The 19,414-nt window shown below is 35.2% G+C and overlaps 2 protein-coding genes across 2 annotated transcripts; one reads left to right on the forward strand and one right to left on the reverse strand.

Annotated features, from left to right (window-relative positions):
* Window positions 1–5,747: 5,747 nt before the first annotated feature.
* Window positions 5,748–11,719, reverse strand: LOC125829862 (SUPPRESSOR OF GAMMA RESPONSE 1). Its single transcript, XM_049509075.1, has 6 exons — window positions 11,572–11,719; window positions 8,394–8,529; window positions 7,764–7,950; window positions 7,175–7,668; window positions 6,418–6,822; window positions 5,748–6,101 (listed from the first exon to the last, which is right to left on the reverse strand). Exons 1-6 carry the CDS (start codon window positions 11,577–11,579, stop codon window positions 6,024–6,026), a joined length of 1,308 nt encoding a protein of 435 aa, XP_049365032.1. The 5' UTR covers window positions 11,580–11,719; the 3' UTR covers window positions 5,748–6,023.
* Window positions 11,720–12,653: 934 nt separating this feature from the next.
* On the forward strand, window positions 12,654–19,414 carry LOC125829842 (transcriptional repressor ILP1). Its single transcript, XM_049509047.1, has 6 exons — window positions 12,654–13,884; window positions 15,419–15,586; window positions 16,513–17,192; window positions 17,539–17,824; window positions 18,194–18,483; window positions 18,973–19,414. The coding sequence occupies exons 1-6, from the start codon at window positions 12,676–12,678 to the stop codon at window positions 19,163–19,165; spliced, it is 2,826 nt and encodes a 941-aa protein (XP_049365004.1). The 5' UTR covers window positions 12,654–12,675; the 3' UTR covers window positions 19,166–19,414.

Genomic DNA, 19,414 nt, shown 5'->3' on the forward strand with positions numbered 1-19,414 from the left:
ATCCAATAAAAACAGAAATAAAGTTTGTATACATTTTATCCCATTATTTCACTTCTAAAATATCACTAGATATATTATTGTTGATTAAAAAAAACAAAATTCTTCCTATTTTTCGTACATGCTACATATACCCATAAGTTTATTTTCGTACTAAAAATTAAAGTTGAGACTTCTAATTAAAGAAGAAACCGTCTCATTAACTGCACGATATCTTTATAGCACCTCATCTTTATGGTAAAATTGTAAATATATACACTTATTTTTTTTTATTTTCTCATAATTAATTTGTAATTCATATTAGAGCTAGACTAAATCTAAATTTCGTATCGAAAAGGGGGTAAAATGAACCCTAACAAAAGTGAAAACTCGAACTCGAGACGTCTGATTAAGAATGAAGAAGTATTCACTAGTCCACCACTTCTATACTTGAAAACTCGAACTCAAGACGTTTGATTAAGAATGAAGAAGTACTTACTAGTCTACCACGACTCGATAGTGAGGGAAGTGTCCAAAAAAAGTGGGCCAAATAGTGTCAAGTAGTACAGGAGCTGGATCAGGTAATCTCATATTCTGTTGTCGGCCATATAATTCAATGTGACACCTCAGCCCAAAGACTTTGGCCCGACATTATGTGATCAGTCAAAACGGCAGCCTTATCCATCCCCACGTGCATCCTTTCTATCTTATTCAAAACCCCTATGTCTTCATGGTCCCCATACCCCCGCCCCCCTCACCCCACCCCATTGGGATTCTTTTTCTAATCATCAAATGGTCCCCTAACCCACCCCACCCACCCCCACACACACCATATATACGTATATATCATTGGTGTATATGATGTTATATATGTATAGTAGCTAGATATATAGCGTGGCAGAAGGAGGTTCATCTGAATCTGATGTCTTATTGGTTGAAAAACGATATTATATATATAAGATTAATATTTGTCTTTTGTCATTGTATGAAAGTATACATTCTTATGTATGATTGTAATACATAAAAAAAATGACGAAATACTGATCTTTTGTGATCAATTACGACTTTTCTCATAGGAAAAACTATTTTCATATTGAAAATGATTTAAATTTCTCCTTCCTTCTAGAGAACCCTAATTGCTACAAATCTTTCTGAGATGATATCTCTTTCATTGTTCATATGATCAAGGGTGAGTTATCTAGTGAAAAAAAACTATAAGTTCATTAATTCGAACCTAATAGTCTTGGCCGTTTAAAAATCTTGTAATATATGTTAAATGTTTTCATTAAATAAGTGTAAATAACATATTACAAACCAAGTAAATCAGACAGAATGTAATGGAATTTCAAATCCAAATTCATATAGTTCAAAATCTAGATCCGTCTCTGCTTACAAATCGATGTATCTACACATTGTATTTATACGTATAAACAACCCTCCCTCATACAACACCCTCCCCCCCCCCCCCCCCCCCCCAAAGTTTTTGTATGGTATTTTGTCCAAAATTATGCAGTCCATATGTAGGAATAGGACCACAAAAGGGACAGAAGCACAAGTTGAAGGGTTCATACTGCACATTGTAAAGGAAATGTACTTTGGCCAAGTTTCAAAACTTTATGACTCTTGCATTCTTTGTGGGCTAAATTATAGGAGTATCACTCTTTTTTTTCTTCTTTTTTTCTATAGATAGATTCAAAGTACTTAGTTCAATAGATAATAATTGGTGGGTCAAAATGAACATATAAATAATTAGGGCTAGCTAGTATTGTTTGTGACCTATCAATACAATATGGTATAACTCTACTATTTTTCACATGTTGTTGCACCTATATTGTCTCTTTCATAAAAACAATATCGATCACATTCCTATTTCAATTATCTTAATAATTAATAAAGGTTTACATGAATAGTACAATATATATAGTCATTGAGTTATACTATATTCAGTGTGATTTTACACTTAATAGACCTACTCCTGGAGTAGGAGGGTTGCCTGCCTTCCATAACTTTAGAAAAAATATGTGTATATATGTATATCGTAATTCGTAAATATGAGTAATCGAAAAATTCATCAAAATTTAGCTCATCAATGAATTCGTCAAAACTTCCTATTTTTTTTTTCAATATACACTTCTTTGGTTGTATATTCAGACTATTCAATTATTTTAATCAAATTCTATCTCTAATTTACTTTCAAATTATTATTATTCCATTGTTTTGTGTATCGTCGATGGTATCAATATTATTAACCAAGAAAACATAGACACATGACATTGTCAATATCTAAAGCATACTTACATATTGTCAATGTTTATTTTAATTAACATAAACAAATTTTAAATTTTATATATATAGACGATACACAAAATCTTTTATAATCCAATCACTTAATAATTGACAATTTAAAGATGATGTCGTAAAATATTCAAATTCTAAGTTGTCTCATTGTTTTCTTATTTTATTTTATCCATTTAAAAAAAAAAGAACAGCAAATATTGTAGATCCTTGGCGGTGATTAGTAGTTAAGGTTAGGTATGAATTATAAAAGACAGTTACTATCATATATTATATGGTTCATAAAATATATATTATTTAATGTACAAAGATTTTGGTGCTTTAATTAAATCAGATTTGAATGAGACAACAATATCTAGTTTGTTGGTTCTTGCCTGCCTATGAAAAAATATGAAGTAAAAGAATATTATTTTTTTTAATCTTATTTTAGAATCTCTCCAGAGTAATTGAATCAGTAAAATAGTTTTTAATTACTCAATTGCATGTTACTGAAAATGGGTAGTTGGGGATTTTTTTTTATTTTTGAAAAATAAAATTTATTTTCCATGTTGTGATCAGGGTTCGAGTATTGAAATCTGTTGTTGATGTTTGCGTCATGGTATGCTCCCTATTGTACATCTCTTTCCTGGATTCTGAGTGAACGCAGAATATTTCGTGCATCAACTTTCCTTTACAGAGTTTTAATAAAGAAAAAGTAATAAATATTATTTTTGGTTTCCCGTGTATAACAACCTTTGCTATTTTATTAAAAAATGGGAGTGTTGAAGTAACAATAAAATTATCTCCGTATAATTTATAAATCACATATTTAAGTTATAAAATCAACTATTGATATTTGTATCATGATATACTCTCTATAGTATATATACGTTAGGATCTAAAGAGTATGGTCCTTCTCCAAACCTACGTGAATGTTGAATGTGTTGTTTGTTGGTATTCATGTATAAAAGTGTTTGCTATTTTATAAAAGAATAGGAGTGTTGAAGCAGTAGTGATACTATTTTTGTATAATTTATAAATCACGCATTTAAGTGAAATCAACTATTGATATTTGTATCATGATATACTTCTTATAGTATACACTTTTAGAATGTAAAGAGTATGGTCCTTCTCCAAATCTGCGTGAATGTTGAATGTGTTGTTTTTGATATTCCATGTATAAAAGTGTTTGCTATTTTATGAAAAAATACGAGTGTTGAAGCGATAGTGAAACTGCCTTGTATAATTTATAAATCATGTAATTAAACTGTGAAATTAACTACGATGGCTACAAACCACGCGAACTGAACTGTCAAGGCTTTCAAACCAAGACTGATATTTGTATCATAATTTATATTTCAATATACGCGTGAATGTGAAATTTGTTGTTTCTAGTGTTCCATGTAACAAAAGTGGCAACATATTATAGTATATTTTAAAGCTTAGTGTCGAATTTTTTTGGCATTTGTGTTATGACTCCAAAAAATAAAATTCAAAGTGTCAGAGAGCCCTTTGTGTCTGATTCTTGAAATACATTATGGCATATGGGAAGAGGGCACTAGCTAGATTTATAGGATGAAACAATTTAAAGCAAATAATGGCCCCATTTTCCATATCATGTACAAATAAAGACATTGAAATTCATATAGCTAGCTGTTTTTTTTATTTTTTTGTTTTTTTTTATAATAGAGTAGGATATTATTACCTTATCTCTATACAAGGATGAAGGTGTAAAAAGACTATTATAAGGACGAAAATAATATATTCAACATAATTTCATAAGTATGTTGTATGTCTAAAAAAAAAATAGAATATACGTAAAATTTAATTTTATCTAGAAATATTGTTTCGATAGATCATCGTTCAAAGAAGGTGAAATCAAAGCAGAATAAAAAAAATAACAACAAAATAGCGAAATAAACAAAATAAAAGAAACAACAAAAAAACTATATAGATAATTCGTTCGTGAACTATGTGATTAATAATCTAAAAAATAAGAGAAGTTATTTGCTACAATATTCAATAACGAAATTAGGAAATTATGTAAGGGATCCAATATATGATATTGCTTGAATTCTTTAAAAATATCATTCGGTGCATGTTAAATTCTTCAAATATTTTTAAAAAATTCGATACGAATGTCACAATATTTTTTGAAAAGCTCGAGTAACATAGAAAGAAAGTATTAAAATGCCATAGTTGAATAAAATCATACCCAAAATCTTCTCTCTTTTTTTCTCTAACATGTTGACAGGCTATTAGACATAGGTGGCTACTGATATGAAGTATTCAAATTTCAATCATGCCTACAATAAAATTAAATGAACAACTAAAATGGCCCCTCTTATTATTTAAAGCTGATATATAGTTTCAAAATAATTATTACTAGCTTTTAAGATGCATGCATATTAAAAAATCATCCTACCTGTATTTATCTCCTAGTTTCCAACAGAACATGTTCATAGGATCAACCTATATTAATCCCAACTAATTCTACTAGCAAATTATAAATCTGTTCAAGGAATATAATCTCCATGTACCAACGAAGATTGTGGTGGAGCGATAAGTACTCGTTCATTTTTAACCAGGGGTCTCAGATTCGAGTTCCTTGCCTTTGTTAGAAAGTGTTTTACCCCCAATGTAGAACTATCTGGCATGAATTCGAATTTAATTGAGCTTCAATGTGGATAGCAGACTGCAGAACACTAGATGGAAAACCAAAATTAAAAATAAAATAAAATCAACTATGAATATTGATGTGTCAAGTGATCTTCTAACAATATCAGAAACAGATACTATGGTCAAATATTACTCTATAGTACTTAAGTACATGTGCTTAAAATTCTATGGAGCACATGCAATTCCAAGAGTATATTTAATTTTCCTCATTAATACATATATTTATTTTTGATTTGATATAAATATTGAGATCAATGAGATGGATGGACTGTTAAAAGAGATGCGGATACTAAGATAGATGTGTGGTTATAGTAAATTAGAATAATCACATTCACCAGTAGGTACAAATATCAGGATAAAATACGAGAAAATCACTTGATATGGTTTGGACAAATTCTGCATCGACCTACAAATGTGTCGCTTCGTAGATGTGAGACTTCGATAAACGAAGTTATTACAAAGGGACGAAGTAGACTTAAAATCACATAGAAGGAAATTCTCTCGAAAGACCTACAAATACCTTGTATCAATGAAGACTTAGCTAAAAATAGGACAGAATGAAAGAAAAAGATCCATATAAGCGATAACTACTAGTTGAAGATACGTTCTAAACTCGTTAGAACGAGCAATATCCCAATAGGTTTCAGATCAAATCGAGCAATACAAAGAATATATACGAATGGATGTATGGTTATACAAGATTGGACAAGATTAGAAATATCACATCGTAACGAAAACACAAATTAATCGAGTTCATATACTAGATGAAGAAGCACAAAGTAGAAAAGATGAGTTCTAACATGCACAAACCAAGTAAGCAGGCAAAAAGTTGTGAACTTTCATAGGAAATAGTAGTAATAATGAAACCTTATGTACAAGGTTAACTAAGCAAGAAATCCAGATCGTTCAACGAACGTTCTAGCACAAAAAGACTTAACGCCTTTTGAGGCATTACCGCGCATTGGTAACAAAACAGGAAGTTGCATCAAGTAATAGTTTCTGTTAACTTGCAGTAGACATAGTTTTACCACAAGCTTGACAAAATTTGATACCTAAGGATTAGCAATCTTGACAGCGTTCGATGAGCTATGATCTCAACCATTTTGCTCCGCAGAATCAAAACCATACTTGTTTCCACCCCATGCAATGTAACTGTCCTGTGATCCAAACTCCTACACGGAAATTTGACGTTGAATCACAATTATGCAGAGTATAAGAACAATGACATTAACAAAAAAGAGATAAACCTTATACAAATTTAGCACTCCCTCTGTTTCAATTTGTTTGACATTAACAAAAATGCTTCTTTCCTTTTTGACAACTCTTTCATTCTAACTTTCCACATGATATATTTAAGACCATAAGATTAAAGGGCATTTTGGTACATCGTACTTACTTTCTTAAACTCCGTGTCAAGTCAAAATCAGACAACTAAATTGAAACAGAGGGAGTATGTAAATGTTATGGAAGATACAAGATTTAACTTACAAGTTGACTAAGCCGGAAATCAGGTGGAGTGCCAATCTCTATGTTGGCTGGATCAGCAACAAATTGTTGGCACTCCTCCAAATCCTTCTTCAGATCCTCGGGTCCTAAAAGCGCATAATCAGCAAGACTAGGTTTACATCTCTGCACTTGATCATTTTCATTTCCATCCCTATTTGGAGACTGGCTCGCAAGAAGATCATCACATAAGGATAGCCCTTCTACAAGTTGTTGAGAATCCAGCAAATATTGTGACTCGCTGTCCCACCATTTCGGGTCATCACCAGTCTCAGTCTCAACTTTTGTCCCAGTTTCATCGATTTGATTCTCAATGTTTTGGTCTTGATTCTCAGGCTGCTCAGGAAGAGCTCCCATGCCATCTTCTACATAATCCTCCACCTCATGATACTGATACAAAGCAAGAAGAGACGTAGTAACTAGTAAGAAAGCCAGGACTGTATAAATACTTTTTATCGTTGATAAGCATAATACTAGGTGCAACAAACTTGAATATCTCGTTCTCTTGTTTGCTTAAGTAATGTCCCGTACCGACAAGGCGACAAGAAGAAGAAGTCAACAACAACATATCTAGTAAAGAGAGAGTGTTTCCGATAGTAATGTATTGTACCGACCAAAAGCAAAAGATGTTTCACAACAATGAACAAAAGCACTACTACATATCATACATAGAGAAACTTACTAAATTGGTCTATTCTTGTGTAAAATTAACATTGATCAGCAACAACAGTATTTGTAATACCTGGTTAATGGGACTAGAAGCAGCAATTTGCTCTCTTGCATCCATACTTGAAGATAGTCTCTCACCGCGAGGGGGTTCAGGAGTCACAGACTTTGGGGTATGTGGATCTACTTTAGCAACCATACATTCGAAGTCCTCGGGGAATTCTTGTTCAATTTTTTCACCCTGCTTGACTTGCTGTTGCTGATAAAATACTTTAGACACAACATATTCCCCCTCCCTTTCATCTTCACCAGTTCCTAGGTGATACTGGTGCATCACCCAATTTGTCTTCTCAGCTTTCCCACCCTTAGATGGGCTTATATAAAGAACCATAATCTTCTTACACCCTCTTTGGATTCCATCTAAGATAACAGGTTTTGTGCGACCAGTCTTATGCCAACGGACATCGCCAGAATTATCACCATGTATTTTCCTACGCTTACGCGTTCCTGTATTATAAGCCTTGATTGCTCGGTGAAAGAAGTGTGAGACACTTCCATCCTGCTTAACACCTACAAAACTTATAATCAGCAAAGACGAAAATCCATAACAAATCAAAAACAGAAAGTGCAAGAACAGAACGGGAATAGGATCATCTTTTTTATACCTGGTAAATTTTGAGGATGTGTATAGCAGATTCCATCATCCTCATCAACAGTTGGAATGAACTCATCAATAAAAGGATGGGAATTCCGATCACCACCTTCGACTTTTCCAAGTAAGTGCCAAATAATCTCTTGATCAGTTGGATCAAATTTTACACCTCTTGGCAATCCTGGCCAGTCATGGCTGACCTGGAAAGACCAACTTAAATGTTTCAGTTGAAGGTATCATAGCTACTGATTCCCTTTGTTCATTTCCCTTCATTCGAATTATTTTACCGTTTTCCTTTACATAGAGGGGAAAGGGGTTCTTGAAAACTTTTCAAGGCAGCTAATTACAATCAATCACAGATTATAATAGCTATCAGTGCCAAACTCCTTATCTGATTGAAGGGGGGAACAGACCAGCACTAGGAAACCAATTCAGTTCTTGCAAATTTTCATTGTCTCATTTTTACACGTCTATTAGGAAAACATACTTTTAATTTGTCAAGAAAATCATCTCCAATATACTATATATACGAGAAGATTGATACAATTTGCAAATGATAAGCACTATCATTAACAGTCCATAGAAAGGTATTCAACAGAATGATTAACAGGGAGAAGTGAAGTTCATGTGACAAGACTCTTACGTCATTATTGTCAATGATAAACTGGCAATTAGGGCAAGCTTTTGTAGGGTTGCTCTTCCAATTCACTGTTGCAGGATCACCTGATGCACTCTTAATTTTTGTTGCAATCCTCCTACTGTCAACTAACCATGATGGCCTGCAAGGTATAACCAGGATCACCTTTTGTCCTTGTTTTCTCAACAACAACATACCCAGTATAGTCACACAAAGTGGGGTCTAGGGAAGGTAAAGCGTACGCAGACCCTACCCCTACATCAGAGGTAGAGTGGTTGTTTGTGATTGACCCACAGCTTAAGAAAAAACAGTCCAAAGCAATCCCAAAAAAGAGGTAACGGAAGAACAAAAAACAATGGATAGTGTAAAAAACAGCAGATAGTAACAGAATGAAAACTACAATAGAACAATTCAATAATCACTGTACAAGAAATAACAAACAGTAACAGAAATCAAAGGACAAGAAACTATAGGAGCAATACTACGACTACTAATATAACAGACAACAAATTTAGACCTCGTTTTCTCATCCCATTAAGAAAGTCAACAAGGTAAGGTGAGTGGGATGTGTCATCCATCATGTGAATTTTCTCATCTTAAAGTCATACAAGGAGGCTTCTGTCTTCGTAGCTACCAAATGAAGATTAACGTGTCTTAGATTTATACGTATGCTTTTCTTTTAACTGTAATTCCCTATATGTAAACATTGAACTAGAAATATAAAGCTGTGATAGATTATTAACTTATTCTGATACGCAGAGATATATCATATTTTCGAACAATCTAATGGTGATCAGAAGTATATAGCTTCAATTGTGTTAAATCATCATTGTATGCAACAAGCTATTCAAAATCCATTAGTGATTTCAGAACACCTGCAACACTTCTCTGCAAAGAGGTGAATATAATTGCAAAAGGGAAAAGGAGCAACAGTACAATTTGCGCATAAAATACATGCAAAAGGGAAAAGGAGCAACTAATTGAGGTTAAGGTTTAAACATGTTGAGTCTTCTAGTATGTTAAGAGATATTTATGTTAGTACAAGATGTAGAGAATCACTAGTGTTCGAAAACCCCAAACTACTGAATATTGAAATGACCAGGACTAAGTGCCGTGAAATGGAGAACATTTGTATAAGTGCAATCCCTATGGCTTGGGATTGAGCCCTTGAAGCAAGCTGTTGTTTTTGTATTTGATTAACCTAGTTAAGGTGAATTAATGTTCCTGATTTAGCATACATTAAACTAGAAAGTTCATCTTGTTTGACACAATAAGCATAAGACAAGGTCATTTGTTTTGTCTCTCTTGCTTTGAGCATATTAAATATCCTTAATATTGTGGGCCTTCCATGCTTAGCCCTCTTTGGGTATTCCACTAAGAACCAATACCACAGCATAAAGATCCCAACCTCATTCAACCAAGAAAACCCCTTCAAACTGATCATGAGCCATTAGAACCTCTACCGCTCTTAGAGCATCACTAATTGGTCGGTTTTGCATTTTTAAGCAAAAAATTCCAAGCCATAGCATCTGCTCAGCATAAGTCAATACACAAATACAACTTTATCCATTCATCAAAATCATAACTTTAAGTCATTCCTTGTTTAAAGAAAAACAAGCAACAACCCATATCTGACTTGATCAAGTAAACCACTTTAAACCCATTCACTGAAAGGAAACATCAAAACCTACTACCACTCTAAGAGCATCAGTCATTGGCCAATTTCAAGTTTTTGAGCAATCAGAACTCCAAAACCTATCATTGAATCAAAGCAAAAACATCTGCTCACAGAAACTCAACAGACAAATACAACTTCAGATGTTCATCAAAATCACCACTTCAAGTCATCCTTTGACTTCAAAAACCCAATAATAAAGTAAACAGCCATACCTCACTCTACCAAAGAAACCCCTTCAATCCCATTCACACAGGAAAAAAGAAGAAACCTTTCAACCTACTAGAAAGAATCAAAGATAGGTGGATTTTGACCAAAAAGTAACTCTAACCCACCATTGTATTAAACCTAGCATAGCAACAACAACAATATACCCAGTGTGATCTCACAAGTGGAAGTGGGGTCTGGGTTACCCCTACCCTATGAAGGAACCGAGGCTAAACCTAGCATAGAAAACCCAGAAAAACACAATACACATATTCCAACTTCACCCACCACCCAAAATCACAAATTGAGTCATCCCTTGACTTAAAAATTTAACATACATTAGTGAAAATCCAATCTTGTTCATATCAATTTACTGATTATCAGATTAAGTAAATAAAAATTGAACCTTTAGCAGATATAAGTTACATCACTCATTGACCAATTTCGAGCTTTTCAGATAAAAGAACTCCCAAATAATCACTAAATCAAGCCAAAACATCTGCTTACAGAAACTCAATAGACCAATACAACTTTACCTAGCATAGCAACAACAACAACATACCCAGTGTAATCCCGCAAGGGGAGTTCAGAGAGGATGGTGTGTACACAGTCTTACCCCTACCTTAAACCTAGCATATCAACCCCAGAAAAACCCAATACATAAATTCCAACTTAACCCACTACCCAAAATCACAACTTGAGTCATCCCTTGACTTCAAATCTCAACATACATTAGTAAAAGTCCAATCTTGGTTCATATCAATTAACTGATTATCAGATTATGTAAATAAAAATTGAACCTTTAGCAAATATAAATCCAAGAAAAACTTTAGCAGATATAAATCACATCACTCATTGGTCGATTTCGAGCTTTTCAGCAAAAAGAACTCCAAAACAATCACTGAATCAAGCCAAAACATCTGCTCACAGAAACTCAACAGACAAAAACAACTTCACCTAACACACCACCAACAACAACATACCCAGTGTAATCCCACAAGTGGAGTTTGGAGAGGATGGTGTGTACACAGTCTTACCCCTGCCTTAAACCTAGCATATCAACCCCAAAAAAACCCAACACACAAATTCCCAACTTCACCCACAACCCCAAAATCACAACTTGAGTCATCCCCTGACTTCAAGATTCAACATACATTAGTAAAAATCCAATCTTGGTTCATATCAATTAACTGATTATCAGATTAAGTAAATAAAAATTGAAACTTTAGCAGACATCAATCCAAGAAAAACACAAAAAGATACAAAAAAGGTAGTCAAAAGTGAAAGAAAGAATCTGCATACCTAGCCATTGAAGAATGATGTGATCAAAGCCCTTTGCTAATTTTATTTTTTTCCTTTTGGGGTATCATAGAATGTCCCAAAAATTACAGTCCTAGTGGTTTATTTGTAGTTTCCCACTTCTTTATTCATTTATTTTTCAGAATATTTTTCAATTTAAAAATGTGTTTTTCATTTGAATACTGTGACGACTAAACACTGACAATAAAAGACCGCAAGAGCCAAGTCCACATCTCTGTGCCATCCTAGTTCGGAGATGAATTATGTAAATATTAAATTTCATATAAGAAATTCGTATAATTAGAATACATATATATATATAAAAGATATAAAGACTCATGTATTATATTTATGTACAATATAATATATAAAATAATTTTATTTAAATAAAAGATTTAAGGAAAAAAATACACAATGAGTTGTTTGAAATTTTAGAGGCACAACTTTCTTTTATTTAGTAATTTACGACATTATATTTGTTTTTTGTTTTCTTATAACCATTTTAACCTATTATTGATTACATATTTTTCTTTGACTAGTATCCACTTTTTAATTTAATTTTATAAATATTTCTTATTAAATTTTTTAAAAGTACTACAATCCATGTGCTTCGTAGTAAAGCAAAGTGAAACTTATTAAGGTACAATTATTCATTTTTAAAATGAAAACTCTTGCTTATAGGTCACTTTAATCAAATTATTTTTATCGGTAATTGACTTATTTATTTGAAGTAAAGTTGAATTTAAGATATTGAGTGTGATTTTTTGATTCAAAACGTTTTTTTTTACTTTTGATTGATTTTCAATCCGAAGATGGTAGTGCTTGTTCATATTGAATGAGCATGTAAAATTGTTTTTTTTTTGTGTTGAAATTGCTACCTATTGAGTAATTAATAGAATAACCTAATGTTTATCATAAATTTATTTTTGAAGAATAAAAAGTGTGCTAACTTCAATTAATTAAAATAAAATATACGTATTAAATAGGTGAAAGAAAATACCTTTTCTACCCCTCACTCCTCTCCTAATTACACATTTCATCTTTTTGTTCTTCTTTCATTCCACGTTCTTCGCTCCACCGTGAAAAACCCGTCTCCGGCGCCAAATCATGTCCGGCAAATCCCGCAACTTTCGCCGTCGTGGCGGCGACGACGGCGACGATGATGAAACCTCCGCCAAGACCACCAATGGCACCGCCGCTAAACCTACAATCACCGCTTCCGCTTCCGCCACCAAACCCAAAAAGAAAAGTCTACTTAGTTTCGCCGACGACGAAGATTCCGACGATACTCCCTTCGTTCGGCCGTCCTCCAAACCCTCAACTGCTTCTTCACGAATCACGAAACCCTCTTCGTCATCTTCTGCGCACAAGCTTACTTCTGGAAAAGACCGAATTACCCCTAAACCTCCTTCATTCACCTCCAATGTACAACCTCAAGCTGGTACTTACACCAAGGAAGCACTCCTTGAGCTCCAGAAGAACACCAGAACCTTAGTTGGTTCTCGCTCTGCCCAACCCAAACCAGAGTCCGGGCCCCGGCCCGTTGAACCAGTTATCGTCTTGAAAGGGCTTGTGAAACCACCATTTAGTGTGAGTGCTCAAACTCAGCAAAATGGGCAAGAGAGTGAAGATGACGAAATGGATGTTGATCAATTTGGTGGTACTGTTAATAGGTTGGGTTCAATGGCATTGGAGAAGGATTCGAGGAAGAAGGATGATGTTGGGTCAGTAATACCTGATAAGATGACTATTGATGCAATAAGGGCTAAGAGGGAGAGGCTACGTCAAGCTCGGCCTGCGGCTCAGGACTTTATAGCATTGGATGAAGGGGGTAATCATGGTGAAGCTGAGGGGTTGAGTGATGAGGAGCCGGAGTTTCAGCAGAGAATTGGGTTCTATGGGGAGAAGATTGGTAGTGGGAGAAGGGGTGTGTTTGAGGATTTTGAGGATAAGGCACTGCAGAAAGATGGTGGATTTCGTAGCGATGATGATGAGGAAGATGAGGAGGACAAAATGTGGGAGGAAGAGCAGGTTAGAAAGGGGTTAGGAAAAAGGTTGGATGATGGGTCTAATAGAGGGGTGATGAGTAGTGTTGTAAGCAGTGCAGCTGCAGTTCAGAATGTTCAGAAGGCGAATTTCGGAAGTTCAGCTGTAGGAGCTAGTGTATATTCCTCAGTACAAAGTGTTGATGTTTCTGATGGTCCTACTATTGGAGGAGGAGTGGTTGGAGGCTTGCCCAGTTTGGATGCATTATCAATTTCTAAGAAGGCCGAGGTTGCTAAGAAAGCCTTGTATGAGAGTATGGGAAGACTCAAAGTAAGTGTTAGCTCTAGTCTAAATGCATTTTATTGGCACTTTTATTTTCACCTGATCAACATATCCAGCCTGCTAGCAATTTTTTTTTATCTGAATAATCACTATGCCAATCAATTGACTACGCCTCGATCTCAGACTAATTGGAGTTGGCTGCTTACTAGTCCTTTTTAAAAAAAATGTTCTTTTTTCAATATTCAGAGGATTTATCATAGTTGAGTATTTTATGCTGCCTGCAACCATTTTCCTTTATCCTAGCTTGGAATTGACTATGCTTGAGAAGTTCATTAGTGAAGAATAAACTACAAGCTCTTATGTGTTTTTATGAATTCCAATTCTGATGTTTAACAATGGTTCAAGACATTTGATAAAATGGAATTGAGGATCTTTTATGTCATGATCTCTGGAGGGCAGAAAGAAGGTTTCTGCAAAAACATTTTTCTTTTTCCTAACATTCTGTTGGCTAAACATGAAAGCATTGGTCATAGTTAATACAATGCTAGATTGGTACTCTCCTGAGGCTAGCTTTTGTTGTGTGATGTTGTTCATATCCTGTGCGGTCATTTGTCGTCTTTCCTCTGTCCTGGCTAAATAGAGTCTGTTTTGGATCATGAGCCATTCAGTTTCCATTTATTTCAGTGGGTTTTTCATGATTGTAAGACTTTGAAACAGTTTATGGTAATTGTACAGAAAACCATTGATAGTCTGGATTATGTTCACGGAGATATGGTGCCCTGTAATTAGCGCACTGGCTTTAGGAATGTAAACTGGAAGTGATGGATGTAGTTTTGAAAAGGAGGGATGCACATATGGGCAATTTTATGTCATGTTGGAAATTGCATTTATGATACTCCCTCCGTCCCTTTTTAGTTGTCCACTTTAGAAATGGCACACAGATTAAGGCAACAATGATTAGCACAGTGAAGTTACAATTTTACCCTTATGACAACTTTTCACTTCAAAATTACAACCACTTATTTGAATTCAAGTGACATAAATTGGAGGGAAACAACATACACTTTTACAATTTTCAAGAAGTGTAAATAACGGTATAATAGGAAAAAATTTGTTGTCCTTTCTTGATTTGTCAAAATGGACAACTAAATAGGGACAACTAAAAAAGGAAATATGGACAAGTAAATAGGGACGGAGGGAGTATCTTCTTTACCCTATTTAAAAAATCTATGGTGCATTATTTGACCATCTTTTAGTGTTTTCATGAGAACTTTAGAACTTTTAATATTGCTCACAGAAATACAGTGTAAACTGTGCACTTAAGCATGTGTATGTGCACAGTTCCTCCATATATTTTGTAGTAACTAACTCTCTTGAGCCATGGTTCTTTCGGAAACAGCCTCTCTATCTCCACGAGGTAGTGATAAGGTTTGTGCCCACTATACCTTCCCCAGACCCCACTTAGTGGGATTTCACTGGGTTGTAGTTGTTGTTGTTGTTGTTTAATAGCATGTGTTGCATTCTAAAGTTATTATAATGGATGCATAGACTAACAGTATTATTTTTTTATTTTCTTTGTCAGGAATCTCATGGCCGAACTGTGACATCATTGCATAAGACTGAAGAAAATTTATCTGCCTCATTGTCGAAAGTCACTACGCTGGAAAATTCTTTGTCTGCTGCTGGTGAGAAGTACATGTTTATGCAAAAGCTTCGCGACTTTGTTTCTGTTATATGTGCGCTTTTGCAGGTATGATTTTCTGATTTATGAGCGGCATATTATGTATTTCCATATATATTCTGGCGCTGCTGTTGCAGTACTTGTGATACGACTTTAACGGTCATTCATTATCTTAGTTTTAGGAGGAATTAAATTGAGAAAAGATGACCTAGAAGGGTGACAAGCACAGTTGCACTTGTAGTTGTGAAATAATTTCAGTTACTGGGTAGGGTGACAAGCGCAGTTGCTCTTCTAGAAATCGGTCTATTAGGTGGATCCTGCAAAGTCTGATCCATTTTTAGGATCCATTTAGTTATTTAGTGTTAAGACATAGCTTGACACATGCTTAAGCCCTTAAACTAGGTGTAGTGCAGTTTGGGTGCTTTGGCTTACTTAAGCAACTCTTCTATGAAGTGTGCCAAGGCATAAAGCACGTGTCTTGGGTCAATGATGTCATGACCCGTTTTCTAAACAAGCCATGACTGGCACCCGATGCCTTGTACAATAGGAAACGAGTCATAATTTATCATAAGTATTGTACAATAGTGAAACAGAAGAACATTCACTGAAACTCATAGCTTAGTTCATTAGTACTTCCTTTTCACTTTCGTTTAGGTTGTTCCAGTCGACTGAACTTTCTTATGCCAGCTGTGGCGATTAGTAACTTGCTGATTACTGTTTCTCTCTTTAGTGGCCACTAATACAGTATTGTACCAAGTTTAGGTGAAAAGTAGTGGACTTTTGAACTGTCTGAAGTTAGACTTTTTGGTAGGATTATAGGGTCAAAGAACCTAGGGGAACCGTTAGACATTTTGAAATAAAAAAAACTAGGGTCTGTTTGTTTGACATTTTGAAAATCTGAGTTTGTAAAGCTCTAATTTTTAAGTTTTTGTTTGAGTTGTCCAGGAGAACTTGATCCTGTGTGCTAACTATTATGGGTATTTAAATCCTTACAGGATAAAGGTCCTTACATTGAGGAACTTGAAGACCAGATGCAGAAACTTCATGAAGAACGAGCAGCCGCTATCTTAGAAAGGAGAGCTGCTGATAATGATGATGAAATGAAGGAACTTGAAGCTGCTGTAAGTGCTGCAAGACAAGTTCTAAGTAGAGGTGGGAGCAATGCAGCAACAATAGAAGCTGCCACAGCTGCTGCTCAGACTTCAACAGCAGCAATGAGGAAAGGAGGAGACTTACCTGTAGAGCTAGATGAATTTGGTAGAGATAAGAATCTGCAAAAACGGATGGATACAACAAGAAGGGCAGACGCTCGGAAACGAAGAAGAGTGAAAAATGATGTTAAAAGAATGTCAGCTATAAAATGTGATAGCTCTTATCAGAAAATAGAAGGAGAATCTAGCACCGACGAAAGTGACTCTGAGAGTACGGCATATCAATCAAACCGTGATCAATTGCTTCAGGTTTCCGAGCAGATTTTTGGTGATGCACACGAGGAATACTCTCAACTGTCTGTGGTTGTTGAAAAGTTTGACAGATGGAAGAAAGATTATGCCTCAAGCTATCGTGATGCGTATATGTCACTTAGTATACCTGTTATTTTTTCACCCTATGTGAGACTAGAGCTTCTGAAGTGGGATCCACTGCATGAAAACACAGATTTTATGGATATGAACTGGTATGTGCACACAACTAGTTCTAATCAATTATTTTCAAGTATTATGACCTCAACCCCTTCCTTTCCAAGATTGGTCCTTCCTTTTGAGGATAGGAGCTTTGTGGCTTTATACTGTAGTCACTTAGGACCAAGAAATGTGTACTTGCCAATACTGATAATAGAATTCTTGATGATTTTTGCAATATAAATTTGTTTGAATTGACAAAGTATTTGCCAGGAATGTTTACCTGGCCAACCAATCATACAGGAAACTAGACATAAATGCTTCGTTTAATCTTCCATGTGTTCATATTACTTATTCCTTGTGATTCAATTCTCTTGCCAACTAAATTTTGTGTTATTCCAGGCACAATTCTCTATTCAGTTATGGAATTCCCCCAGAAGGTGAAACTGAAATAAGTGCTGATGATACTGATGTCAATCTTATTCCTCAGTTGGTAGAGAAGCTTGCAATACCCATTCTTCAGAACCAGTTAGCTAATTGCTGGGATATGCTTAGCACCAGTGAAACAGTGTGTGCTGTCTCTGCCATGCGATTGGTGTTGAGATATGGCCCTTTTTCTGGCTCAGCCCTCAGCAATCTGATTGCTGTGCTTCGTGATCGTCTAGCTGATGCTGTGGCTAATTTGAAGGTGTGTTCTTATCTCTGGAGACCCAAATAATGTGCATAATTTTTAAGACAGAATGTGATGTTATTTTTAAGTTTAGGTTTCTAATCATCCAAGTGAAACAGCTACTGGGAATAAGTTTTCCTAGCAAAGTGTGAAGAGATTAGAAATAGTGAAGTGGGGAGAAATGGAGTAGGATTGGAGCTTCATCTTTATTTCGTTGGTAGTGAAGTCAGGCTTATGATATGAAAAAGGATAAGAGGCTCCAATGAATTCAATACTTCTTTAATGTCCTTTTAGTTAGTACTATATGTAAATGCTCCTACCCGTCTTTGTATGCTTGTTTAGTTTAAACTGGATTGCTCATTTTTATCTTCTGAACTGCTTTTGCAGGTCCCAACTTGGGACACCCTTGTTATGAGGGCTGTACCTGATGCAGCACGAGTTGCTGCTTATAGGTTTGGCATGTCTATTCGTTTGATCAGGAACATATGCTTGTTCCATGAGATTTTTGCCATGCCCGTCCTGGAAGAGCTGGTTCTTGATCAACTCTTAAGTGGAAAGATTCTTCCTCATCTTCGAAGCATTCAGTCAAACATTCATGATGCTGTAACAAGAACTGAAAGAGTTGTCACTTCACTACACAGTGTCTGGGCTGGCCCCAAAGCCACAGGAGATTGCAGGTACAGTTAATTTGAGTATGATATTTTAGTTGGCATTCCATGTTCTCTCTAGTTACTTTGAGAAAATTCCATCTTTAGATCCCTACTTGCTAACTTGTCATATATTTGTTGGGGCGGTGGGATATGAGTAGTAGAAAGGTTTAAAGGAAATAGAAAAAAATGTGATACCTTTTACCTTGTCCCTCCCCCCAAGGAAACAGCAAATAGAGTTAAGTACTCTAGCTTTCTTGGTTTGGAAGTTCACATTTTTACCGATAGATAAGTAGGGTTTTTGGAATCCGACTTTTGGAAGTTCATATTCCTTGAAGCAAACTTGTTGCACCACCATCACGATCAGCTTGCTTTATAAATATCTGATGTACGTGGTTCCTTTTTCATGGAGAAAATGTTTAGGCCCTTATAAAATATTCATTCTATTTCATCCCGTTTCCCTTTCTCATCAAAGTTTTCAATTCTGCTTGCTAATGATGTGTTCTTTAACCTGTGTAGTCCAAAGCTACGACCATTGGTGGATTACTTGCTCTCACTTGCCAGGGTGGTCGAAAAGAAGCACTCATCAAGCAGTGGAGAGATAGATACGTCTAAATTTGCCCGTCGATTGAAGAAGATGCTTGTAGAACTGAACCAATATGACTATGCCAGGGACATATCAAGAACCTTCAACATCAAGGAGGCCTTGTGATCAACTTCTTTCAATTTTCTTGGTCCCCATTGTATTAAAAAACATATGGGGTGTTCTCAGTTTTAGCAGGTCTTCTACAATTGTGAGCTTCATGTCAGTAGTTTTTCTTTTAGTGTAGTCACAATTTTAACAAATTTTGATGATACAAATGAAACTTAAACGAAGAACCGGAGGATTCATATAGTCGACCCCAATTTGTTTGGGCATGAAGTGTAGTTGTTTGTTGTATTGTAGTCACAAGTTACCCTA

This window comes from Solanum verrucosum, unplaced genomic scaffold, assembly GCF_900185275.1.
Source record: "Solanum verrucosum unplaced genomic scaffold, falcon-dt-bn FXZP01000008.1, whole genome shotgun sequence".
Taxonomy (NCBI): domain Eukaryota; kingdom Viridiplantae; phylum Streptophyta; class Magnoliopsida; order Solanales; family Solanaceae; genus Solanum; species Solanum verrucosum.

Coding starts and splice junctions, on each gene's coding strand:
- LOC125829862 (XM_049509075.1), bottom strand. Junction 6,823..7,174: donor CTTCTAGTCCCATTAACCAG/GTATTACAAATA, acceptor GCTTTGTATCAG/TATCATGAGGTGGAGGATTA. Junction 6,102..6,417: donor ATTTCCGGCTTAGTCAACTT/GTAAGTTAAATC, acceptor ATTTCCGTGTAG/GAGTTTGGATCACAGGACAG.
- LOC125829842 (XM_049509047.1), top strand. CDS start 12,676: ATGTCCGGCAAATCCCGCAACTTTCGCCGTCGTGGCGGCGACGACGGC. Junction 13,885..15,418: donor AGAGTATGGGAAGACTCAAA/GTAAGTGTTAGC, acceptor TTTCTTTGTCAG/GAATCTCATGGCCGAACTGT. Junction 17,825..18,193: donor ATGCTGTGGCTAATTTGAAG/GTGTGTTCTTAT, acceptor CTGCTTTTGCAG/GTCCCAACTTGGGACACCCT.